Source organism: Xenopus tropicalis, chromosome 3 (genome assembly GCF_000004195.4).
Source record: "Xenopus tropicalis strain Nigerian chromosome 3, UCB_Xtro_10.0, whole genome shotgun sequence".
NCBI classification, from domain to species: domain Eukaryota; kingdom Metazoa; phylum Chordata; class Amphibia; order Anura; family Pipidae; genus Xenopus; species Xenopus tropicalis.
In genome coordinates, this window is record NC_030679.2 from 129,104,219 (window position 1) to 129,132,004 (window position 27,786).

Here is a 27,786-nt window from a genome sequence, read left to right on the forward strand (position 1 = left end):
TCCTTATCCCCCTGCAATTCTAATATAAATGATTCCTCAGTTGCTTTTTTGAAAAACTCTCACCAGGTTTTAGTTGGTAACCTGTTATATTTATTTTTTTAAAAACCAACATAACTCAGGAATGAGCCATTTTCTCTTACAGAGAGCTTTGAAATGTTTGTAGCAGAAACACAACTCTGAAGCTTTTCTGAGAAATAATTACTTTACATGGAGACATTTATCACATTTGTTTTAACTAGCCGCAAAGCTCATACAGTTGTTTTCTGTCATTATCATGTATGTTTTGTTTTTTATTTTTTTATTAATGTTTAGATATGACAATATTGTTTTTAACCCTGAAGTATGAGAATGGTGTAGCTGTTTAGTCTATTCTAGCACTTACAGCACTAAAGTACTATGTACATACAGTATAAGTCTTGCACTCAGTGGCATCTTCAGGTCATTTGTATAAACCCCACAGTATCCAACAACAGGCTCCATTATATAGATAGGGAATTACAGTAAATGATAAGTACGGCAAGTTACACAGACATTAGTAGTTTCATGAAACCAATGTGAAAACAGATCTTCCGATATTCAGAGAGCTCGGAATTGTCTACTTTTTTGCTTTTAAAGGGGAACTCCACCCAAACACAACGTAAGCTTTTTTAAAAGTAAACATATTTTTGCAATATACATTAAGAATAGCGAGAATAGCCTTTAGGATGGTTATCCCTATGTTGTACCAAATACACGTACAATAGTTTTATGGTTATGTATTCATGGATAATACTGTAGGTAACCAAATGCAAATGCTCGGTGGGTGTTGCTGGCCAGAGTGATGTGCCTTCAGAGGTAGAGTGTGAACCACGTTCAATAAGTTGTGAGACTATTGGTCATCAGACTTGGCTTCCTCAGGCGTGTTTTCCTGGTTTAAAATAGGCTTAAAGAAACAATAGTATTCAAGTTAGATAAGTGAAGGTGCACAGTGCTCTGCTTACAACTGTATCGAACATAATCTGATTTTCATTTCCTTAACAGCATATTAGCAAGCCCCCTGCTCCCAGCAGAAGGACCATACCAAAGCTTTAAAAGACCAACCCAACCCTTTCATCCTCATGTTACTGGCAAGCTTCTAGACTAGTTAGAAGAGAATGAGAGAAGGAAAGGGATGACCCGCCGGCATGTAGTTGACCAGAATAATTACTTTACATGGAGACATTTATCACATTTGTTTTAACTAGCCTCAAAGCTCATACAGTTGTTTTCTGTCATTATCATATATGTTTTGTTTTTTCTTTTTTTGGAAATGTTTAGATATTACGATATTGTTTTTAACCCTGAGGTATGAGAATGGTGTAGCTGTTCAGTCTATTCTAACACTGGCAGCAGTATAGAAAGTACTATGTACATACAGTATAAGTCTTGCACTCAGTGGCATCTTTGAGAATTTAATAAAATGTAACAGTAGTGAACTGTCCTGAGCCTGCCTTCAGTCTGTAAGGAAAACCATTGTAATTATGATTCAGTTTTCCCATTTTTCTCAACAACTCTAGGTCAGCACTAAGCGGGACACAGCAAGCTTGTATTCCTAAAAGGGGAGGGTAATACACCTGACAATGTTGCAGAAAATGCCAACAAGAATGAAACCTCCACAGGTAAAAACACAGAAAATAGCATTAAATAATTATACGCTTTCTTCAGCTCATATCATAGCCAGACCCCAGGGCCCAGAGGCAAAAAAAAAGCCCTAGGTTATTTTTTGGGGGGAAAAAGGCAAAGGCTGTAAGGTTTAGGCATAAGACAGGGATCTCCAACCTTTTGTACTTGTGAGCCATGGTAAAAAGATCTGGGGAGCAAAGTGAGCATTAAAAATGCTCATGGGATGCCAAATAAGGGCTGTGATTGGCTATTTGGTAGCCCCTATGTGGACGGCAGCCTACAGGAGGCTCTGTTTATAGTAAAACTGTGTCTCGGTGCTTCCAAAACTTGCCTCCAAGTCAGGAATTCAGAAATAAGCCCCTGCTTTGAGGCCACTGGGAGCAACATCCAAGGGGCTGGTGAGTAGGAGCGGGCTGAGAATGTCATTGGCTATAGTTTAGCTACTTCAAGTACATTTAAATACAGACAGCAGAGTACTCACCTTTTTCTCATCTTTTCCACTGACATTACGTAGCAGGATGAAGAGAGGGGCATAAATAATTAGTAACACGCATAATATGACCATTACCCAGGTGAATCCGATGGCACTTGCAATGGCTCCGCCAAATAATGGGCCTAAGGAGTCACAACAAAAACATACAGGCAGGTTAATTGGCATCTGAAACAAATGAGACCATACAGTTTGTGATAGGGAGCTTAGATAGTAAACACCATTGAAGCAGGGACTCATGTGATAACCCAACAGAATATGTTGGTGCTACATATAAATAATGATAAGAATAAACCATAAGTTGTAGAATTTATTTTTTATTCCTTACCTATAGCAAATCCAAGACAGAAAGCTGCATCTGTTATGGCATATATCCCACCATAGACTGATGTGTGACGTAGATCAATCAGATACGCCATCAATGGCATTATTGATGCTCCCACTAAGGCAGTACCGATTCCAAGCACAATGGAAGGTCCAATGAGTCCAAAGATATTGGCAGCTAAAGGAAACTAGGACAGAAAAGAAAGGTTAGCATGTACACCTATTGCAAACTGGAACTAGACATTTGTATTAGATGGGTAATGACCTTTTTCCATTACAATGAATACAGTATGGCACGTTATCTTGTGTTGGTGCCAGTGCTTCCCAAACTGTGCGGCTGCCACCCCAAGGGGGACCCAGAATAATAGCCAAATGGTGGTCCAACTGGCTGAAATTCCAACTTGAACATCAGTTAATTGAGATCTAAAAAGAACATTATTTGCTGTCCAGTATATTATTGGATCTTTGGCTGAATGTCTGATAACAACGAATTTGCCAAAAATTACAGTTTGCACACTACACTTGGAGTAGCAATTGACCCTTTATGTAAGAAGGAATTAGACCAATGGGAATTGATTACATGTTCTCTATATACAATATATATTATTGCCACGCAATCCTGCCATTTCATAAAGGTTTTTGTGAATGTTGCTATTTTAGAGTTTCATTACAACCCCCTCCCAAAGGATAATAGTTTAACCCTATTTTGGCTGGTATGAGGCCAATATCCAGGTAGATGGTACACACATGACACATGCAGGATGGGCCTTCGCTAGAGGAAAGAGTGTACTTGAGAGATGTTGCAGAACTACACCTCACCACTGTCAAAGGTAGTAGTAATAAGAATAACAAGTAATAAAATGCCAGAGGTTCTTTGCAGATAACTGGAACTTGAACTTGACCCTTATGCAGGGTAAGTACTCATAGCAATGAGGTATTACAGCAGAACATCAGGTGCAGTCAATACTAAGGCAGAGTGTTGTAGCACCACTGTGGAGACCAATGTGGGAAAGTAGATAGAAGTCCCAAGGGTTTCCACCTTAGGATCAGTACATCCGACTTGAATCAGGGAGCTATACCTGAATTCCCTGTTGCCCCTTTACTAAGGCAACAGAGCCTTGGGAGTACTACTCCCACTAAGTTCTCCTTGTTGGAGCACACAACTGCTCTTTCTATGTAATCCTGAACTATTTCACGTTCCTAGAATGTGCTCTCACAAATATATACCCTGCACACTGACTTACCCTTATTCACGGGGTCCCTGCTCCTGGACTTTTATTTTTAGAGCTATGGCTTTCCTAGGGCTCGATGCTTCTGGGCCCAGTTGGTCCAGGCTCCCTGGAAAACAACCTCCTGCTGGAAAGGGGAAGGGCAGAGAGGAAGTGCCCACCCTTGGCCTGACACTATATACAGTGTGCAGGATGCGCTCATCCTATCTAAGGGCCAATAAATGCACATATGTAAATAGCAAAAGTGGTAACATATAATTCTGCATAGTAACAGCAAACTAGGACGTAATAGGGGATAAAACCATAGGCACTGTTAACCCTATGGGTCCCTACAATAGTCAAACAAAATCATGCCATAGGCAGCACAAGGCAAGTATATTCCTCATCACAGAATATGCACAATAAGGAGCACCAGTACTCACACATATAATCCCGATTCCTTGAATAATAAATCCAAGCATAAGGCATAGCCACCTGGGGTGTGAAACAAACAGGTCAGTTATAGGATCTTTAATATCCACCAGCCTTTATATTTGCTCTCCTTCATCTATCGCAGAAGGGCCGGCGCCTCTTATTGTTTTCCTTTTCACTCACCTCCCCCATTTTAAGGACAGAATCGCAAAACCATTGAGAGTCAAAATGGTTGTGAGCATAGCTGGAACGAACGCCAGACCTAAAGAGAGAATATTTACAAAGTATGAACATTAAAGGCAAAGTACAGAGTAATCTGCATCTTATACTGGAACTAAGGAGGGCAAGTAAGAGGAATGTATTCCATCAGGTTTGAGAGTCTTGAAACTCTACCATTTACCATGGTCAGTTGGAATGTAAGAAGTTAATTTACCTTTTCTGCCAGTATTAGTCGGTCATTAGTCAGTCAGTACTTGGTCAGATTTTATGACTGAATACCTAGGATACTTGTCTGAAACCATTATTTGTATTTGCTGTCTATAATTACCATCTCTAAATATCATATACAAAATGTATTATTTTTAAAACCTGCCATTAGTAGACTGTGCACAACTTACCAAGCTGATAGCTGGGGGCACACATGTGTTCCATCATTCTTATAGGTACAATCGCTTGCAGTAAACTAGAATGTAATTTAGTGAGGAAGTAACCCACTAAGGACAAAAAGAATAACATCTTATATAAGATCATGGTATGGCTTTGTTCATACTGGTGTCTTTCTAAACAGACATGGGAGAGGAGGTTTCCCTAACTGGCCCATGGATCATGTGTCCAGTTTCTGTCCATTGGTTCTATAAGGGAATGAAAAACATGGATTTTTCCTTTTGGTTTCCACACTGGGAACCTGGAGTGTAAGGCCCCAATATCAAGCTGTGAACCCTTATGAGACCTGCACCCCTTAGAGAAGTCAGGGGAACAGGGACCCCATAAACAAGATAAAGGCCGTGGATAGCAGCTTCTGTCTTAACACACTCATGGGAGTTGTGAGTTAGACAGGTCTCACAGCATTTGGCTTCACCGAAAAGTGGTAGTGTTGTGTGCTCCAAGGCAACACTTGGTGGAAGAACCTCCACTTGGGAGACTTCTGCTTGAGGGAATCCAAGGTGTAACTGAAAGCCTTTACCAATCCTATGAATACTTTGTAAGACTGCTGACCCTTTGCTATACCACACACCATTATGCTTATTTATGTTATATATTTTTGGATTTATTGATTTCTTTGAGATTAAAATATTATATGTGCACCATCAGAATGCTAAGACGACTTCCGGAAAGTATTTGAAAGGCTTTACCCTATCCCTTACAGGTGTGCGTCAACTCAAAGTGGAATAACTGCCTGATCATGCCTTTTAACCTAGTCACATAAAACAGACATGACGTGTGACTATTTATTAATTCAGATGAACACTGATTAATTTGCAACCAACATATAACCCAAAACAGCAGACATTCTCTAAATATCCCAGTTTAAATGGCATTACCAACGGTCACCAAAATATAAGGATCCGCAAGTAGAGTCAGATATGGTGTTGCAGGAATGCTCTATGGTAAAGAAGAAAAAGTATTAGAAAGACCCAATCTTTTCTTTGTCTTTCTGAACCTGAGTATGCATGTACAGTACTTACTCCTGGGGAAAACTTTGATGGCCTAAGTATACACAGCCGGAGGGCTAAAGACAAAGCAGAAAAGCAATACGTTATTGACTCAAAGTGCTGCAATTATCAGGTGCAGGAAGTTTACTGTTGATAGGAAAATTGTCAGACCTATTGGTGGACCTAGTGATGCTTATGCACATGCGTAGATATCTTGTCATCATGCCCAAACAAACACCACATTGTGACAACACTATTAGTGATGAGCAAATCTGTCCTGTTTCGATTCGCCGAAATATTTCAAAATGGCCAAAAATTTGCACATGGTGTAAAATGATGTGCGTTTGGTGTAGTGAGAGTCAAAAAAATTAATACGTACGGCAAAAAAATGACATGCATGACAATTTGTTTTGACATGCACCATTTTTTGACGCGCGCTACAATTTTATTTCATGCACGTAAAAACAATCTGCCAATAGCGAATCACGGAAATTTGCCGCAAATCCGCGCCTGGCAAAAAATTTAGCTCATCACTAATTACTATGTTAAACTCAAAATAAAAGGATTCCAGAAGCATGGGTTTAATGCCCAATCGTATTTTTTGTTTCACTGTAAAGTTTCAGTGTGCGCTATTTCATTGGTTTAGCAACTTCTTCTCTGTCCCTGACTATTCTGATTGCTGACAGCCTTGGTTTGTGCCTGACTCTTGGACTCTATGCTTATCTATTCTGATACATTATGATTGGACTTCTGTTTATTCTACAGGTTCCCCAGTTTCCAAAAGTGTCCTCCCAACCTACAGGTCCCAACGGCCTTTTAGCCTTAATGCTTATCTTTCATAACAAGTACTTCCAGGAGTCTACACACGTGGGGACGCCGCAGAGGGGGACGCACAGACACCGTGCAGTGAGGGAGCGCTGGGAAATCATCGGTGGCGGTAAGAAATCCCAGACTAGGGGTTGGCAACAGAGGTACCTGCCTGGCGCCCCTTCACTGTTGCACCCTGCCTACCCCTAGTTCTGGCCCTGATGTTATGCATGCAATACTCCATAACCACAAAACCAATCAGATAAGCACATATACAAGTAAGTGTTCATCCAAAATTCACTCTACGTGACCCTCAGGCCAGGTTTGGCTTTCAAGTTTATCTAAAAGGTATCCTCTGCTAATCTCACCTTAAATGAGCTTATACCACTGACAGAGAAGAATATTAATCCTAATGATTTGATGGTACAATCCTTATTATAACAATAAAAAAAATGTATATCACATGTACCTCCATCCAGCAGAGTCACAGCGGCTAAAACATAGAATGGAGAGGACTTCCCAAAAGACCCATTCATAAGAGATCCAAAGGGAGCACCAACTGCAGCAGGAGAATGAAAGTTATTTGTATACCCTGTACATATATAAATAAAAATATTTAAAAGCTGGCAATGGGATGCCTTACATGGTTGGAGCAAGTTTCCCCAGCCATTATCCCAGTCACAAAGTGCACTTTTTTTCAGCAGGGCAGTGCAAAGTCCAAATCTATTAAATGTGTAATTATATGTGCAATCCTTATGCAGTGTTTATTAATTGCTGCCACTGAACAAGAAATAAGCGTATATTGCATATTTGCCTTTTAATTTTCATTTTTCTTGCTTTTATTGTCTGTAAGAAATGTCCCCATCTTATTAACCTTGAGCACAGTGCCTGTAGGCCAAGTAAAGTTAAAATCACTAGGGGGTGCCAAGTTGTTGGGCTTGCCTGTTACCCCAGGCTGGTATCTTTAAAAAAAATGCACCCGTCTAGGGTATTATTTAAGGGGTACTGCGCCACAGTCTTCCTCCTCTCATCCTCTTTACTTGGGGAGGGCAAATGTGCAGTACAGAATTTTTCCAAAGATTTCTATACTGTGTATGCTTTCTATAGAGAATGCCTGGGAGAAGAAAGAAGTTGGTGGCCAGGTACCCCACAAGCAGTAACCCAAAGTGGTGCATCGTTTGCACCCATGATTTCAGAAGTTCTTTTTGTAACTTATATTTTTATTGAGTTTTAACAATGTTGATCGTACAATAACAGTGATAAGAAAAAGACATTTTGGGCAGGGCCCTCTTCACCTCTTGTATCGGTTATTGATTGCTTTATATGTTACTCTGTATGTCCAATGTATGTAACCCACTTATTGTACAGCGCTGCGGAATATGTTGGCGCTTTATAAATAAATGTTAATAATAATAATAATATATATAATAACAGTGCTGCATGGTATGGTTATTAAAGGTATATGTACCACAGTGATGTATTCCATGATAATGATTTCAGAGGTTCTGAGCAATACTGAGTGACAGTAGGATCTCACTGTACTTACGTAGGATCCCAACTGTCAATCCACTGGTAGAAATTGCCATGGCTTTTGCTCTTTCTTCATCATCTGGGAAAGTATTTGCCAACAAAGCCAAACCTGACAGAAATATACTTACAGTTATGACAGAACTAATTGTATAGAAATCATACATTTTACAAAGAAGTGTTGCAGTTTATGAGAGTAATTGCTACTATTGTGGGTAGCACTATGCAAATCGACACCTGTGTGGAACTGGCCTAAAAGTAACAATATGGCCTTGCTTTTTGTTCTTTGTGCTAAGTTGTATCAGATATATAGAGGTATATTACAAAAAAATAATATATATATTACCTGGTATAATCGTTAAGGATGATCCAATACCCTGCAAGCCCCTGGCCACACAAAGAAAAACGTACTGTTCGCCAAAAGCATACACTGCAAAATAAATCAATACATCCCTAGTATATACAGTATATATAGTAAATACCGTACCCCCTATTGTAAAATATAAGGATATTATAAGTCACCAGGGAGTTTCATGACCATATCAAGGCACAACAAGGCCAAAGGCTAAGTGCTTTTATACAGAGAGAGAGCGAAACAGAGATAAAGGGTTAGTAAATATGCCACTGGCATGATCAAATAGACGGCTACTTGGGGCAGGGTAATACTGAATTACTAAGACGCTTCTTCATCAGATACTAAAGCAAAAAAATGCGGAGCACCACTAAAAATAAAACCAGTCTTTTATTGCATATTTCTTAAGAGGTACACGTACATTCCTTAACAGGACTTTGGAGCTTGACGCGTTTCGTGGCGTCCAGCCACTTCCTCAGAAGCTTCTGATGGAAGTGGCTGGACAAGAACAAGAAAAAGAGGCCATTGGGAGAGAACTCCCAGCCTCAAGGCTCAATATGGAGGATGATGAAAACGTTGGTTCCGCCACAGGATGAAAATACTGCGATTGTATAAATGGTTACAGTAAAATCTATGGGGTTTGAACTGTGGAACTTCTGCTGTTGTGGAATTACACGTGCACGGGTCTTAATGTTCTAGTAATATAGAATGTTTCAGCCATACTGAGGCAGGTGAAGCCCAAAAGAGAAGTTGCAAGGAGATAGAGAGTGAGGTTATGGCGCAGGAGAGGTTTGTGTGCATTTGTTATAGGGACACATTATACTAACTCAAAGTCGAGAAGAACACAACCGCAAATCCAACCAGCAATGGCGCATCGTATCCAAACCTAAAGAAAATTGATCAGTTATTTTTAAATTGGAATAAATAGCAGCACCTTTCCTCCTGGGCTAACTAAAGCCCAAGCTCCATTCAGTTTAGTACAGTCTTATAGGGAACTTTTCAATCAAATCTCCACATAAGAAAGCTCTGGAGAATATTTATTATAACTTATTTAAGTCTGTTAGAGAATTTAATAATTCTACATAGAGCAATCATAAGGAAATCCCACTTAGCAATCATAAGGAAATCCCTTAGACTTTTTGAAAAGTAAACATAATTTCAAGCAACTTTGCAATATACATACATTAATCTGATCTGGCTGACTACTTTGAGACTCAAATAGAAGGTAACAGTAGTCGCCTGCCTTCAGCCTGCATCCTCCCAATCCCACAATTCCCTGCACACATGATGTCAATAAGCGAAGGAACATTGCTTTGCAATGCATTGTGGGTTATGTGGTTCCTGCTGTCTGTAAGCTGCAGAGAAGTTGTTACAATTTGTAACATCAATGTTTTAGTCCCTCTGGCAGGCAGAAAGTACAGGACCTCATTGCAGCCTGTGTCTTTTGCTGCTCGCAAATTTGTGTTTCTGGGAGGCAAGCAAGTTAAGGGAACTCACAGGGGCCAGTAGTAGTATTACCAGGGCCGGTCCTAGGCCGATTGAACCAATTGCACCCAATCGGGCCCCGCGCCAATGGGGGCCCCACCGTGATTCACTTCTCTCTTTAAAGGGGGCCCGGCCGTGATAAATTTTTTTACCCCAGCCCCCTTTAAAAATGACGGGCCCTTTCATTGGTGGTCAGCGGGTAAATTGATTGGTCGCTCCTCGTGCGTACATGTGACGTTAGTACGCATGGGGTGCAACCTTTACAAGTGAGGATGTGAGCCGGAGGATGCAAGCAGCGAACACAGCAGGGAGCTGGAGGAGGAGCAGGTTGAAGCATGTGGATGCTGGGGAGGACGCTCTGGGGGGAGCTAGAGGATGCCTGAGGGAGAGCTGGAGGAGGCCTGGGGGAGTTGGGGGATGCTGGGGGGAGAGTTAGGGGATGCTGGGGGGGAGAGTTGGGGGAGCTGGAGGACACCTGGGGGAGAGTTGAAGGATGCTGGGGGGGAGAGTTGGGGAAGCTGGGGGGAGAATTGAGGGAGGTGGAGGATGCTGGGGGGAGAGTTGGGGGATGCTGGAGGGGAGAGTTGGGGGAGCTGGAGGATGCTGGGGGGAGAGTTGGGGATGCTGGGGGGGAGAGTTGGGGGAGCTGGAGGACGCCTGGGGGAGAGTTGGAGGATGCTGGGGGGAGAGTTGGGGGAGCTGGAGGACACCTGGGGGAGAGTTGAGGGAGCTGGAGGATGTTGGGGGATGCTGCGGGGAAGAGTTGAGGGAGCTGGAGGACGCTGGGGGGAGAGTTGGGGGATGCTGGGAGGGAGAGTTTGGGGAGCTGGAGGATGCTTGGGGGAGAGTTGAGGGAGCTGGAGGATGCTGGGGGGAGAGTTGGGGAGCTGGAGGATGCCTGGGGGAGAGTTGAAGGAGCTGGAGGATGCTGGGCGGAGAGTTGGGGGAGCTGGAGGATGCTAGGGGGAGAGATGGGGGATACTGGGGGGAGAGTTGGGGGAGCTGGAGGATGCTTGGGGGAGAGTTGAGGATGCTGGGGGGGGAGAGTTGGGGGAGCTGGAGGACGCCTGGGGGAGAGTTGAAGGAGCTGGAGGATGCTGGGCGGAGAGTTGGGGGAGCTGGAGGATGCTAGGGGGAGAGATGGGGGATACTGGGGGGAGAGTTGGGGGAGCTGGAGGATGCTTGGGGGAGAGTTGAGGGAGCTTGAGAATGCTGGGGGGGAGAGTTGGGGGAGCTGGAGGACGCCTGGGGGAGAGCTGGAGGATGCTGGGGGAGAGTTGGGGGAGCTGGAGGATGCCCTGGGGAGAGCTGGAGGATGCTGGGGGGAGAGTTGGGGGAGCTGGAGGATGCTTGGGGGGAAGCTGCAGGATGCTTGGGGGGGAGCTGGAAGACGCTAGGGGGAGAGTTGGAGGATGCTGGGGGGGGGGCTGGAGGATGTAGGGGGGAGTGGGGGAGCAGGAAGGAGTGGGGTGTTTTAGGGGTGTGGCCCTGGCTACCAATGTTTTAGGGGGGGGCCTGGCTACCAATGTCTGTGTCCTTTCTACTGATGGGAGAGGTCACCGGGGAGGGGCCATTGGGGGCAGGGTGTGGGAGGAGGGGGGCCCAGAAAATTTTGTTTGCTAAGTTTGCTCATAGCCTTTACAGAGAGATACAATAAAACTATGGCAGCATAGGGATTCCCCTGTACTAAGCACAATTGAGCAGGAACAGCCCCCTAAGCTTGCTCCATATGATGGCTACATGAAAGCTGGTCAGTGCTAGTGTTGAGTCAGGGAATGGGATTACACTGCAGGGCAAATTGCATTCTTTCCATGGGCGTGGCAAAAAAAATTTTGCCGCTCGCAGCAAAGAGATAGAGAGGTATCAGAGAGGACAGGGCCAAACTGCGAGCAGGAATTGGGGTGATAACAAATTTACTGCAAAATACATTGCCAGAAAATGTGTAATACTGGCACCAGTAAAATACCAGCCAGGTGGCAACCCTAGGTGGGAGGTGGCCAGTCCCCCCTTCTCCCTCAGGAATACACCACTGCCAAAGAGAGTTGGAATCTCATCAGCGCTGTACCCAGAATGCACCGGACCCCCCTCCAAAAAAATGTTTAGAGGTACCTAGATGCCGCCCCCCCCCCCCACCCACCTGCGCGCTAATGCTATCTGCACTTAATATTAAGCAGCGGGTGAGCATAACTAGGCCGACTAGAGCAGCTATAGAGGAAGCAGGCCCCGCGGTCCAGCCCATCATTTCTCTGTATCAAAATGTAATTTGCACATGATTCTTAAGGTGAAAAAAATCTTTGTATGTAAGATAAGAGCAAGATGGCCGATATTATTGCTTCATTTACCAACAAGGGCTAGAGCACTAAGGATTGCAAGCTTAAAAGGGTTAGTTCACCTAGAAGTAAACATTCAGTATGTTATAGAATGGACAACATTTTATAGCTTTTCAGTTGGTCTTCATTTTTTATTTTTTTCATAATTATTTTTCATCTTCGTAATAAATATGTTGCTAATTGACGTTAGGTAACTATGGGGCACAGTGGGATATTTTTAAGAAGGTTTACAACCCCTTGAACGGCACAACACAGAGGTAACGACGTGTACAGGATTCTTTATGTATTACTCCCTCTAAACATGGGTATATACATTCAGATAAATCATACAATATACTGTATATACTCAAGTATAAGCCTAGTTTTTCAGCACCCAAAATGTGCTAAAAAAGTGGCCCTCGGCTTATACTCGAGTCGGGTGCCATGGGTCCCTCCAGACTAGCACCCTCTGTCCTCTGTGTGCAAATTAGGCCCCCCGCAAGCAGACCCTCCAGTGCCCTGGCCCGCTCCCAAATTCATCTTCCTCGACCATCCTCACCTGTCCCATTCTGCACTAGACATTGCACTTTATATTCTATATAAAAACTATATATAGTTTTGAAGGATTTTAACTCTTTGTGTTTTAGCTTGGTTGCTGATTGAACTACAGGTATGGGATCCCTTATCCGGAAACCTGATATCCAGAAAGCTCCGAATTATGGAATGCCCGTCTCCCATAGACCACATTTTAATCAAATAATTCAGATTTTGAAAATGCTTTGTATTTGATCCAACTAAGATATAATTAATCCTTACCAGCTGTAAAATAATCCAATCGCGTTTAATGAATGTTTTATTGATTTCTTAGTAGACTTAAGGTATGAAGATCCCAATTACGGAAAGACCTCTTATCCCGAATACCCTTGGTCCCGAGCATTCTGGATAACAGGTCCTATACCTGTACTCTTAAGGTATCATTGTTGATACCATATTGTTTTTGTTGACCCTCTTCTCCACTTACAGAGCTAGTTTACCGTTTTTCTTTGAAATAAAATATAAAACATATACCCCACTGATGCCTCATTTAATGTACTTTTATTGGTATTTATTTTGATTATTGAAACTTAGCAGTAGCGGCTGCATTTCCCACCCTAGGCTTATACTCGAGTCAAAACCTTTTTCCAGTTTTCTTAGGTGAAATCAGGTACCTCGGCTTATATTCGGATCGGCTTATACTCGAGTATATACGGTATCCAGAATAGCAGTTAAGGCAGTGTTGTCTGGTAGTTATAATGCATCTCATAACCTGGTGCCTTTTATTAATCTAGGGCTAGATGAACCTACCTGTTGGTCAGTACTCCCACTATGGGGTTTGCCACCATTTGCAGCATGCCCTTAAATGCAAGGAGTAGACCTATCCAAAATTCCTGTCCATCTGAATTTTCTTTCCCCTTAGTGTAGCATTCACCATCCTGTGTCCCATTGGCATTCTGTAATTGGTAAATCCCTTTACTTGAGTTATCAGGGAGCAAAGTGGAGGTATAGTTCGATACAACAGAGGAGTTGGATGTGTTTTTTCCAATAAGTAAAGTTGGAAGGATTGGGGCTGCCAGAGAAAGAAGCATTAGTCAATGACCTGTGTTTGGTTGCAATTGTCTTACTAACGCCTGTGTTTCTAGCGGCCCATAGGCTGCAAAATCTATTATTTACTATAAAATATTTAACAGCTGACAGACAATAAAAGGTTTTCTGTTCACTTTTAAAGCATGCAGACCTACCAATAACGGTGTTAATTATGCAGTCCACAAACAGAGCCACCGTCACCACAATAAGAATCAGTATCCGGGATTCACGCGTCTTCTGTAGCCACTGACGAAAGGAGAATTGTGCCATGGTGTTGTGTCATGTACTACTGGCTCTGGAGAGGCATTAGAAGGTCAAATGAAATGTGAAAATGAACATGAATAGGTAATATTTTAGCACAAAGACTCTAACAGCCATAACATACCCATAGGGGGGTAAAGGTTTTGCTAACTTTTAATTCCTTAAGTGCAGAAAGGTAAGAAAAAAAGGGGGGAGCACTCACCAGGATAGCAGGCTGTATTGAACTGTGCGGAGCTACCACGCTTCCCAACACCCCCGACAGGGCAGAATTCCAATAGAACAAACAGTAATGGAAGCGGAACGCCGGACACATATTTATTTGTATTGCGTTAAAAACATAGGAGAATAGCGTCCATATCCTTACAGCCTAACGCGTTTCGTGGCCAGCATGCCACTTCATCAGAAGCTGAATTTACAATCCAAACACCCACCAGTATTTATCCAATTAACCCCATCAGAGGATACACCCACCTAGACCACATTAACCCCCTATATACCTAAACAGTGGTCAGTAAGTGATAGCTTAATTTAAAAACACACATATAAGAGCAATAGGATAAGGAAATAAATGTACAAGCACAGAAATCCAAGATGGCCATCACTTACTCTGGAGATCTCACACAAGTCTCATTTACTCCTCATTCTCACAATATTTTCCTCAAATGTCTCAAATAACAAGCAAATAGCTACTGAAGTAGCTAATTTAATTAACCCTGCAACTGCCATACTTACACTACAAATGGACATTAATACACGGACAGACCAACCTACCTCACAGTCTGACCAAATTACAGAAATAGAGGATTTCTTCTTTAGAAGATAATTCTTCTTCCTTTTCCAATAAACTTCAACTTCTGGAAAAGAAAGTTAAAGAGTTGGAAGCAAAAAATGAGGACTTGGAAAACAGGTCCAGAAGAAATCATTTACGTGTTATAGGTATTCCTGAACTATACCAGCAACACTCACTCTCTCAGCTACTGCCTCAATGGTTACCTAAGGCTTTAGGGTTACAACATGACATTCCCATACTAAAAACTGAAAGAGCTCATAGAGTTGCTTCCATCCCTGAGAATAATATTCAGAAATCCAGAACTGTCCTTGTGAGATTCCTAGACTGTGCTGATAAAATCAACATTTTGCAAAAGTATAGAAAATTCCAGAAAGCTGTCATTGGAGAACAACAAAATCCTGATATTTCAAGGTTTCTCTCCTACTCTATCCAAACAAAGACAAAACTTTTCAAGAGTCTGCCAGAAACTATTCCTGCTTAATGTAGCGCAGTGGTTCTCAACCTCCCTAATGCCGCGACCCTTTAATACAGTTCCTCATGTTTTGGTGACCCCCAACCATAAAATTATTCAAAATACAAACTGGACTATTAATTGGGGCTACTCCATGGATTGTGAACTAAGGTTTTGGATACATTTAATAATATATTACATGTGGCAGGAATATTCCTGTTTGCAAATGTTCCACTAGGTGTCACTACACGGGTGGGTATTTAAGGGATCTGGATCTCTATAGTGGGTTATCACTTGGGGAAGGGCAGATTATTGTCTCTAAATGTTTGATCCTGCTGTGTGTGTGTGTGTGTGTGTGTGTGAAGCACAGCAATAACATTCTGGAAACGCCCTGCTGTCCTTATACAGGTATTGTTGCTCCATCTTTATTCGGATATATATATATAGTGGCGGTTGAGGAGGCCGGTTACATACCCGTTTTCCCCTCTATATTCCAGATTATAGATTATTCAATTTATCAGCCTTAACCTCTTTATAATAGAGTGGATCTCTGAATATAGTAAATATAGCAATATACTCTTTGGAATTAACTACAGACTCTCATGAAAATATTCTGGAACTAATATATAAACCATTCAAAAACCAGCCCCCTTGAAACTAAAGAAAACCCAATATACAGGGACACGTTTGCGGCATGGAGAATACTACACAAACTCTATAAATCTAATCAACCCCTTACCAGCTATAAGAAACTTGAGCCTCCCATGTTTAGCCTTTCCTCCAATGTCCACTTCCTGGAAGAAAAAAAAAGGTATTCACTATTTGCAAGATATTTCTTCTCCTACAAAAGAAAATATTCTACAATGAGAAGAATTTAGTGCCAAATGGAAAATCTCTAACAAGGAGAAATTATTTTATCTTCAACTCAACCGTTACAAACTCTTTAGTTTCTTCTATTATTCACTTTGACAAACTAATATCCTCTGAAATTTGGAGAGCACAAAACTACAGACTGATCCATTTGGCTTACAAAGGGTTGAATTTTCATTCAAAAAATGATAAATACCTCAATAAATGTCATAAATATAATTTTCCTTCCCCTAACTTTTTTCATCTATTTTGGGAATGCCCAATAATTAAGACATTTTGTAAAGAGATTAAAGATAATTTGAACATAAACTTTCACTCACAACTCTCTTTATCTCCATATTTTATTCCCCTGAATATAAATAATGATACTGAGTTAAGTATTATCACACGCAAATCTAAAGACTGGAGTTTCTCACATATTCTGAATTTGATCAAATTGACTTTAGCCACAGTTGGAAGAACCATATTAAAAAAACGGATTGAGTCCTCCTCCCCCTCTATTGAAGTTTCAGAGGAACTAAATAATCTTTCTACAAATGAAGTCATTCATTACAGATTCGATAATCCATTCATTCGTATTATACAAGTATGGGATCCCTTATCCAGAAACCCATTATCCAGAAAGCTCCGAATTACGGAAAGCCCGTCTCCCATTGACTCCATTTTAATGAAATAATTCAGAATTTTAAAACTGATTTCCTTTTTCTCCGTAATAATAAAACAGTACCTTGTACTTGTTATATCTATCACAACTTAGGTATAATTACCCCTTATTGGGGCAGAACAGCCCTATTGGGTTTATTTAATGGTTAAATGATTCCCTTTTCTCTGTAATAATAAAACAGTACCTGTACTTGATCCCAACTAAGATATAATTACCCCTTATTGGGGGCAGAACAGCCCTATTGGGTTTATTTAATGGTTAAATGATTCCCTTTTCTCTGTAATAATAAAACAGTACCTGTACTTGATCCCAACTAAGATATAATTACCCCTTATTGGGGGCAGAACAGCCCTATTGGGTTTATTTAATGGTTAAATGATTCCCTTTTCTCTGTAATAATAAAACAGTACCTGTACTTGATCCCAACTAAGATATAATTACCCCTTATTGGGGGCAGAACAGCCCTATTGGGTTTATTTAAAGGAGAATGCAAGTCAAAATTTAAAAAGCATACTGCCCAATAGTCCTCCTATTGTTTAGGAAAAACGCCACACTTTTGGCTCACCTAATCAAATATATACTTATTCACACTTACTTCACTTTTTTTAGAACAGGCAGCCATCTCTAAAAAGGTATTCTCCCTTCCTTTCCCTCCTTGCTTCATACTGCACATGTGTTTCATTCCCTCCCCCCTCCCCTCTGCCAGATCCGCTTCTGATTGGCTGGTGGGCATGTGTAGCTCAGAACAGGAGACAGGATCAAGTTACACACATGCTCAGAGAATAGGAAGGCTGCCGCTGGCAGCCTACAGGAAGGGGAGAGAGATTTCAGTGATGTCACTGTAGTCTTCACTCTGCTGTAGGCTGCCAGCACCATATCTCAGAGAAGCAAGCAGGGATCTGGGAAATTAGATATGCAGTAAGTACTTAAAAAGAATGCCTTTAGACTTACTTTTAATTTATATTAACCTTTCATTGTCCTTTAATGGTTAAATGATTCCCTTTTCTCTCTAATAATAAAACAGTACCTGTACTTGATCCCAACTAAGATATAATTACCCCTTATTGGGGGCAGAACAGCCCTATTGGGTTTATTTAATGGTTAAATGATTCCCTTTTCTCTGTAATAATAAAACAGTACCTGTACTTGATCCCAACTAAGATATAATTACCCCTTATTGGGGGCAGAACAGCCCTATTGGGTTTATTTAATGGTTAAATGATTCCTTTTTCTCTCTAATAATAAAACAGTACCTGTACTTGATCCCAACTAAGATATAATTACCCCTTATTGGGGGCAGAACAGCCCTATTGGGTTTATTTAATGGTTAAATGATTCCCTTTTCTCTCTAATAATAAAACAGTACCTGTACTTGATCCCAACTAAGATATAATTACCCCTTATTGGGGGCAGAACAGCCCTATTGGGTTTATTTAATGGTTAAATGATTCCCTTTTCTCTGTAATAATAAAACAGTACCTGTACTTGATCCCAACTAAGATATAATTACCCCTTATTGGGGGCAGAACAGCCCTATTGGGTTTATTTAATGGTTAAATGATTCCCTTTTCTCTGTAATAATAAAACAGTACCTGTACTTGATCCCAACTAAGATATAATTACCCCTTATTGGGGGCAGAACAGCCCTATTGGGTTTATTTAATGGTTAAATGATTCCCTTTTCTCTGTAATAATAAAACAGTACCTGTAATTGATCCCAACTAAGATATAATTAATCCTTATTTGATGCAAAACAATCCCATTGGGTTTAATTACTGTTTTATTGATTCTTTAGCAGACTTAAGTTATGGAGATCCAAATTACGGAAAGACCCCTTATCCGGAATACACTTGGTCCCGAGCATTCTGGATAATGGGTCCTATACCTGTACTTCATCCTAGCCATATTAACACATTTTTACTGAACTCATAATTAATGTTATACTTTGTATTTCTATAATTAGTTTTATTTAGTTTATAACTGTTAATTAGTGATGGACAAATTATTCACCGGGCATGGATTTGTGGCGAATTTCTGCCTTTTGCCATTGGCGGATTATTTCGCGAAACAGGCATCAAAATTTGTCAAGGAAACATTCACCAGCATCAAAAACATGACGTACAGCATCTTCGCCGCTTCGCAAATTTTTTGCCGTTTCGTGAATCTTTTGCAAGCGAAGCAAAACGCTCATCACTACTGTTAATCTATTCTGTGTCACTACTTACTTTTTTTGCTCTTGATTTATTGATTGAGACTTTTCTTGTTCACCTGTATGTTCTTCTTGAATATTAATAAAATAGAATAGTTTTTTTTCTTGCTTCGAATGAATAAGTAAATGGGTATTGTGTAGCACCAAACGCATTGGTGTCAGTGGGCACTTATTCCTTCTCCAAATGCATTAGAGTCAAAGGCCTTTTTTCTCAAATTTTGTTTTCTCCAAATGCATTAGAGTCAAAGGGCCTGATTCACTAAAGTGCGATAAAAATTATCGCACGCTTTTTTGCGTTAAATTTGTCGCGATAACTAGCATGCGATTCACCATTGTATTATCGCGTGCGATAAGTCGCCATATCGATAATTTCCGCGCTGAAAAGAATACGATCGCATGATTCACTATAACTTAGGCGCGCTAAATATCGCATTCGGCTATGCGAAAATTAACCCCTACTACAGGCAGGCGAAAAATTATACAAAAGTACAGTAAATGAGTTTTTGGCAATAAAATATGGACTTACAGTGTTATTTATTCAAGTATGTGTCTTTTTACTCAATTTTACTCAAGTCTTGGCATGTATGGAATTTCGCTACTAATATACAGTACTATAGCAGTGAATATTTTGTCGCGATAATATACAGTACTATAGCGGTGAATATTTTGTCGCGATAATATACAGTACTATAGCGGTGAATATTTTGTCGCGATAATATACAGTACTATAGCGGTGAATATTTTGTCGCGATAATATACAGTACTATAGCGGTGAATATTTTGTCGCGATAATATACAGTACTATAGCGGTGAATATTTTGTTGCGATAATATACAGTACTATAGTGGTGAATATTTTGTCGCGATAATATACTGTACTGTAGCGGTGAATATTTTGTTGCGATAATATACAGTACTATAGTGGTGAATATTTTGTTGCGATAATATACAGTACTATAGTGGTGAATATTTTGTTGCGATAATATACAGTACTATAGCGATGAATATTTTGTTGCGATAATATACAGTACTATAGCGGTGAATATTTTGTTGCGATAATATACAGTACTATAGTGGTGAATATTTTGTCGCGATAATATACTGTACTGTAGCGGTGAATATTTTGTTGCGATAATATACAGTACTATAGCGGTGAATATTTTGTTGCGATAATATACAGTACTATAGCGGTGAATATTTTGTTGCGATAATATACAGTACTATAGTGGTGAATATTTTGTCGCGATAATATACTGTACTGTAGCGGTGAATATTTTGTTGCGATAATATACAGTACTACAGTGGTGAATATTTTGTCGCATTAATATACAGTACTATAGCGGTGAATATTTTGTCGCGATAATATACTGTACTGTAGCGGTGAATATTTTGTCGCGCAAAATACATTACTATGTATATTTTGGCGATTTTTTTTGTCGCGATTTTGTAATCTCGCGACATGCGGACATTTTGTGGCGATTTTGTAATCTTGTGACATGTGCGACTTGGGGTCATTTTGTGTCATTGAGCCTGCAGCCACACTACAGAGAGGACCATGCCTGGGGTTTCTGATCTGCTACCAGGGGAGAGGCGCTATATTATCAGCGTGCTCCTGCGCTCAGAGGAAGAGGGCAATCCTGGGCGAGCTAAGAGAGGGTTTGCTCGCCGGGTTTGCCCTTGATGTGGACCCCCACCAGCTCCAGCGTCTGTGGTCCGACCTGAAGCGCAGGAGCCCAGAACTGGTCGCTGAAATTGCGGAAGGTAATTATTGTACTTTATTATGCTGTTACAGTATACGTTCAGTAAAAGATTTAGCAAGTAATTTGAACTAAAGGTACAAATGTAAGAAATGTCAGGGATGATGAAAGTAACATAGTAACATAGTAAGTTGGGTTGTAAAAAGACATACGTCTATCACGTTCAACCATAATGCCAGTGAGGAACTGAAACGTTGCTCACAATAAACCTCTGAATATTATTTCACATCTTTGTGACTCCTTGTGAAAATCCTGTGTGTGCCGTCACCCCATGCCTGTCTAGATTTTGTTTTGCCACAGGCACCCAGGTATTATTGTTCCTTATGGTGTGCAGCTTCCCAGCACTTCTTATTGTATATATATATATATATATATATATATACACACACATCTATTTTCAAATACATATGCATAAATAAGTTTAAAGCAGGGGGGAAGCAGCAGGGAGCGGCCCATAGTGTGAGTCATTTGGGGGAGGGCCACAAATGTTTTAGGGGGCCCTGGCTAACAATGTCTGTGTGTCCTTTGTATTGATGTGAGGGTTCACAGGGGGAGGGGCCATTGGGGGCGTGGGAGGAGGGGTAGCCCAAAAAATGTTGTTGTGAGGGGCCTCGTTATTTATGATGGTGGCCCTCTGTGTATGAATGTATATATATATATATATATAATATATTACACAAAATAACATCTTGCAATACTATCTCACAGAACTTCAGCTGGCGCCTCCTCCCCAGGCCCAACCCCAGGCCCTCCAGGCTCCTGTGGCCCAGCAGGCTCCTCCGGCCCCCGAGGCCCGAATTCCTGCGGCCCCCGAGGCCCGACAACTGGCCCCAGAGGCCCGAATTCCTCCAGCCCCCGAGGCCCGACAACTGGCCCCAGAGGCCCAAGGAGCTGACCAGGCCCCAGGACCAAGCCAGGCCCCAGGACCCAGCAAGGCCCCTGAGGCCCCAGGACTGAGCCAGGCCCCCGAGTCCCCAGAGGCTGAGGAGGCAGAGGAGGCCCCCGAGGCCGAGGAGGCCATGGAGGCCCCGGACACCCCCCCTTTACTCCTCCCCCAGTTTGACCCCATTTTCCCTGGCCCTTTGGTTCCCCCCCAGCCCCCCGGATCCCAGCCACCAGTTTCTCCTGCCGACGAAGGCCCAGCACATCGGTCCATGCAGGAGGACCTGGACAATATGAAGGCCTAGCTGGCCCAGCTCCGGGGGGAAGTTGCCCAACTCAGGAGGGACATGGAGGACCTCAAGAGCAGCAAGCCCTAAATTTTTTCCCCCCCCCCAGTAAAATTTTATATTTTTCTACTTTTGAACTGAGTAATGTCTACTTATTTTGCCTTCCTAGATATGGTATTCTATACTTTCATGTAGTTTCCCCTACACTCTTACATTTATCAGTAACAGCATCAATATGCTATATGGGTTAAATGTTTGCAAATATTCTGCCAACAATTTAGTCTTTAGCCCATTTTGCTGAATAGTAAAACTTGCGTTAATTAGTACGTAGCGTATTTTCTGGCGAGTGGGATAACTGCCAATCCAATGTTTTGTTGCCAGAATAATTGCAATATTATATTTGTGCCCACAACATATTTGCCATTTATTCTGTGTCTAAAATCTCCCAATTAATTTAAGCCACTTTAGCAAACGGACCCCTAAGTATTTGCCTAAATATTCATAAATGCCCCCCCCCCCCCCATTTTATTATCTCTAGCACTTCTTTTTTACTTACTTACTTAGATTTTTATTGGTTTTTGGGTTTTTTTTTTCCAAATAAACATTTATGCAGCACCTCTCTAGCACTCTGTGCTCTCCCAGGGCAAAATGTCGCCAGTTTTATGCTGCCGGTTGTCACTTGCGTAATGTCGCGACAATTAGCGCATGCGATAAATAGCGTGCATGCGGAAAATACCACGCATGCTATTTATCGCGACAAACCTATCACATAAAATACCGCGCGTAAAAAAGCGCAAGTATGCTTATAGTGAATCATGCGAAAAGTCGCGAAAATTAAGACGCGATAAAATTTTTAACGCACGCTATAAATAGCGCACGTTTTATCGCACTTTAGTGAATCGGGCCCAAAGGCTTTTTTTTCTTACCCCAAATGCATTAGGGTCAATGGCTTTTTTTCTTACCCCAAACGCATTGGAATCAACGGGGGTTTCTTTTCTCAGGTTTTTTCCTGAAAACTTCTGTATGGGACTTTTGAAGTCATGACAAAATGAATGTTGACATAAGTTTAAGCAGAGAAAACAAGTGTTTCGCATATGAAAGGAGTTTTATTATGTTTTATTTGCAGATCTATTACCCTGTCTTGTTTGCAGCTCCGAAGGCATGTTTGTTTTATACTTTTTTTGCAGAACTGAAAAAAATACAATGTTTTTTGCTGGATTTGTTTATAACATATGTTATATAAGTGCATGTGGTTTATGTTTTGTCTTTGTATTGCAAACTGGCGTACCTAATTACATTTCCTTGATCCTTTATCTTTCAGATGTAGAAATGGAAGTATCTGTGGTGATATCTTTATCCATAAATAACTGGCCTGACTTGTTGCTGCCCAATTGGGTTGAAGTGTCTACAAGTGACAGATGGATATTGATGGATACTATATGTGCGTCATTTCGGAATATTTCTGCTGGCCGAACTACATTCTCAAATGTCCTCTTCAGTGACGGATACAACAGTCGCCCCAGGGACATATGCCCTTCAACCCAGACTGGGTCCTCATCAAATGGCATGTCACTGAGGCCCTCCAGCCATGCTTGGAAGGACTGTACCAAGTGCTGCTGATCACCAAGACTGCTGTGAAAGTTGAAGGTTTTATTATTTCACTTCAAGAACTGCCATTTGCTTTGGGGGTTTAGGGTAAGTGTAGACATAATAACTCCCCTTTCCTTGTACCACCCAAGTCCCAGGGACCTTGGGATTCAGTGTTATGGCAGTAGGTCCCCATTGGGTGATGACTACAAGGATTATCATGCTTACTTGGGCTATGCTAATAGGCTCCAAGCCAGATAAAGGAATGAAGAGCCCTGATTACTATGCAGAGCAACAGAAATAAAGGCTTTGAGACTGTGTGGCTGTATGTTTGTTTTGGATTTCTGCCTGCAAGTTGGCATGGATTTTCCAATGGCGTGGCAATCATTTTACATGATTATTTCATGACTTGTGATGAAAAGCAGGGGTCCCCAACCGCCAGGCCGCAGACCAGTGCCGGGCCGTGGGCTGCTTTCCACTTGGCCACAGGGAGCGGTGCGTGTATAAAAGCGCGAATGAACATGCCACACGTATAAAGGCACGAATGAACGCATTGCGTGCAAGACCGACGCGAATGAACACAAATCACTTTTTTAAATAAAATAATTACATTTACATTAAATGTGTACTAAGTATATACTATGCGCTGACTAGTTTATTGTGTTTTATTATGTGCCTGAAATGCACGCTGTGCGCAACCCCCCCTCCTCCCCGCCCCACTGGTCCTTGGCAAAATTTTCCTGCTTGATACTGGTCCTTGGTGCAAAAAAGGTTGGGGACCACTGTGTTAAAGGGAGCTCATTTTTTATTATCTATGGTTTTTGAATTATTTAGGATCTTTTTTTCAGCAGATCTCCGGTTTGGAATCTGGTTGTCGGAATAGAAAAGCAAATAATTCAAAAAATAAAAAATGAAGAACTGAAAAGTTGCCAAGAATTGGTCATTCTATAACATACTAAATGTTAACTTAAATATAGAATAGATTCATTTAGTCTCATATTTAGAGAAACTGTCCATCAATAAGAATTATATTTTATTTTTATGTGTTATTATTAGCGATGAGTGAATTTTTTCGCCAGACATGGATTTGCTGCAATTTCCAAATTTCACCATTGGCAAATTGTTTTGCAAAACTTCTGCGAAAATTTCCAGTGAAAAAAATGCATGTCAAAATGGACACGGTCGCATTAAAAAAGGCGCAGTCACGGCACAAAACGAAACGGGACAGATTCACTCATTACTAGTTGTTATTTTAGTAAAAGGCTTTTGATTGGCTACCAGCTGGTGCCTTTACTATAGGCGCACCAACAGGTGGGACAAGAAATATTATACATTGATTACTGATAGTGAGAACTTTATACAAGCATGAAAATTGGGAGAAGCTTCCTCGAATGCACCTGGGTTTGTGGGTAAAAATTTAGCTAGGTTAGTTACGGGTTTCATATAATAAATCATGGCAGGTTTAGTGATTTTTCTTATATTATACATATTGGTTAGATGCGGTAGATGCTGCATAAAAGCATGTACTATACATATAGCCTTCGTTTAACCTGTACTAACTCTTACTGTAACATAATCCCAATTATTATTTATTGTAGGAATGCTAGAGGGGTTAATATAGCCTTGGATGAAGTACCATAGGTTTATTATTACATTTAGCAGAGATATGAGGAATTTCGGACTGGACCGGGTATATACCTAAGAAAGAAGCCTGGGGTGCACACACAAAGGTGATAATTAAGGATTTGGTGGAAGTAACATGAGCAAGCTTTGATAATATGGTGATACCCTATGAAGAAGACTTAAAGACCATTACAAGGCAAGTTAAAGAGTGAAGGAAGACTGAAAAAATGATGGCAAAGACAATTATTAATAACAAAGAAAAGCAACTCAGGTAAGCTCTTGAAGAAGGAAGAATTAGAACAAGAAACAAGATGGACAGATCACAACAATTCTATCCATATGGTTATCTGGAGTCAAAGCTGACTTGACAGAACCTAACAAGAATCCATAATCTATCCATGAAACTATTAAATTCATTTAGACAACTGGTCCCAATAGTACTTGGAGGTAAAACTCTTGTATTTTTTTACAAATCTACAAACAGTATTAAACTGTTGTTATCGTTCCAGAACAGGCTACCTAATAGCATCTACATATGAAAAACATAGTTCCATATTAGAGTTGCCACCTGGCCAGACCGTGAAAATGGTACTAAGTCTAAAGTTATTAAGGGACGACTATAACCCAAAATCCTTCAGGCAGGATCAGCTTCACCTGTGCGTGCTCAGGTCCGGAAATCTAACAGAATTGTATTAATGGTTTAATTCTCCTCCACAGATCTCACCACACTTCATGATCATTTTCTGTTAGGACAGGTTAGTTTGTTTGTAAGAATGCCAGTGGCAGGGAGGGGGTTAAGTGGAGAAACCAGAACAGCATTCCAGTCCAGTATAATGGACAGATCATCAGTCAACTTGTAACTCAAGTTGAAGTGACACTTTTTTCATAGAATAATGATGTGGGTTAACAGTCCCTATGGATGGAAATCCCCTACATATTGCTATTTGCCTAGTTGCTAGGAAGTTATATCGGTACCTTGATATCTAAGTTACCTAAATGGGATATCTTTGCTATTAGCTTACTGAGCCAGTGGCCACTTCATGTCTCACTTTAATATTGTGATTGGGAGTCCCCAGTTCTTCCTCTTTGGCCTCCATCTTCTGACCCAGGTGGATGTGTCTTGGGAGTCTGGTGTCAATAAGGACCAGTAAAGAGTCCTGCCCTAGAGGGGTGATACTTCTAGAGAAAGTCTGCGAAACCAGGACCCCATAACAACATTTAGTCAGATGTAGGACAAGCTTTGTCAGAGTACATTTTAGGAAGGTAAGACACAGAGACATGTGCTGCACCTTAGGACTAACAGCTGGAGGCAAATCTCCTGAGGCATAACTGGCCTAAAGTGAAGGGACCACAGTGCTAAATGGATTCAAGCTTAGTATATCACTCCCTGTACTATTCAACTGGAGGGAATCTGGACCCTTAGTTAGTAAATGAAAGGTATATCTTAAGCCTACCAAGCTTCCCGACATTGGTGTCACATTGCTAAGCTCTGCCTTGATTATATCTGACAACAATTCTACCTCAAGGATCTGTGAATACTAAACCTGCTTGCACTTAGTACCCTGTCCCGTAGGTAGTAAATGACCTGTAACATATCCACGAGTCAAGGACAAACAACGACACATATAAGGAAATGAGATAAGTGCTGCTTTGCCAGGCCAGGAATAAAAGCATCAGCTATAATGGTGCATTTAATAAGGCCTCAAAAATATCCAAAGTAGATTAATATCAACCTCATTTCCCAGAGTTTTGCTGTCACTCGCAATTTCCCCCTTGGTGGGCCAGTGGCAAAACTCTCATTTCTCCTTCATTGACTTGAATAGTATTCACCTGGATCCTGTTGATGCATTCAGGGGGGGGGGGGGTCAGTGATTAATTGCATAGAAACACTCAATGCCCCCAGGCCCCAGAATTATAGCAGTGTGCAATTCATATTTTCAGTTTGGCAGCTTCTTTAAGTAGGAATAATGCCCGTATAGCTTATTGCTCTTCAGAGCCAACTGATTTAGCTATTGGCCTCAGGCAAGTCAATACCCCAGGCCCAGGACCAATACAGATCATAACAAAATACATAGAGAATGGCTGTTACTAAACCAGCATATAATCAGACCCAGAAAGTGTAACATGAGCATATTGCGAGAGACTAGTTCCATGCAACTTATAACTAAAATAGACTTCAACTAGGAGAAGCATTAACAAGTAAAATGCAGTATGATAATAACAGCCCTGTATTCTGGCTTATAGAATATAAAGATAAAATCAATAGTGTTACCTTGCCGGAAGCTCCTGGAACTCTATGCTGGGCTGCTAAGGCACGGAGTGGGACAGGAACCTTCCTATTGCACACAGCTAAAGGCTCCGAGTGAAGAATCACCTGATTACCATCCATTAGTATGCACGCAAACAGGAATTACAACTGAAAGTGCTCAGAGGCAAGCTCAATAACTGTTTAAGAGCCTTCTAGTATTAGGCTGCAACAAAAAAAATAGTTGGAACCTTTTAAACAATTTGTCAGGGAGGCAGTTGGCTCTGATGCTTCATTTAAAGCATTTCCCC

General features: G+C 41.2%; 1 protein-coding gene across 7 annotated transcripts; it reads right to left on the reverse strand.

Annotated features, from left to right (window-relative positions):
• Positions 1–67: 67 nt before the first annotated feature.
• LOC100495571 (chromaffin granule amine transporter) lies at positions 68–27,786 on the reverse strand. 7 transcript variants are annotated; one of them, XM_004912544.4, is made up of 18 exons: positions 27,503–27,785; positions 26,964–27,067; positions 16,092–16,146; positions 14,883–14,965; positions 14,006–14,145; positions 13,572–13,833; positions 9,261–9,319; positions 8,428–8,511; positions 8,101–8,193; positions 7,024–7,113; positions 5,781–5,824; positions 5,637–5,697; positions 4,713–4,808; positions 4,279–4,357; positions 4,107–4,158; positions 2,460–2,643; positions 2,123–2,256; positions 68–922 (listed from the first exon to the last, which is right to left on the reverse strand). In XM_004912544.4, exons 5-18 carry the CDS (start codon positions 14,118–14,120, stop codon positions 869–871), a joined length of 1,407 nt encoding a protein of 468 aa, XP_004912601.1. In that variant the 5' UTR covers positions 14,121–14,145; positions 14,883–14,965; positions 16,092–16,146; positions 26,964–27,067; positions 27,503–27,785; the 3' UTR covers positions 68–868. The 7 variants fall into 7 exon arrangements, with proteins under 7 accessions (XP_004912601.1, XP_002932789.2, XP_012814877.1 ...); XM_002932743.5 differs by lacking the exon at positions 26,964–27,067; XM_012959423.2 differs by lacking the exons at positions 26,964–27,067; positions 27,503–27,785 and adding an exon at positions 17,482–17,500.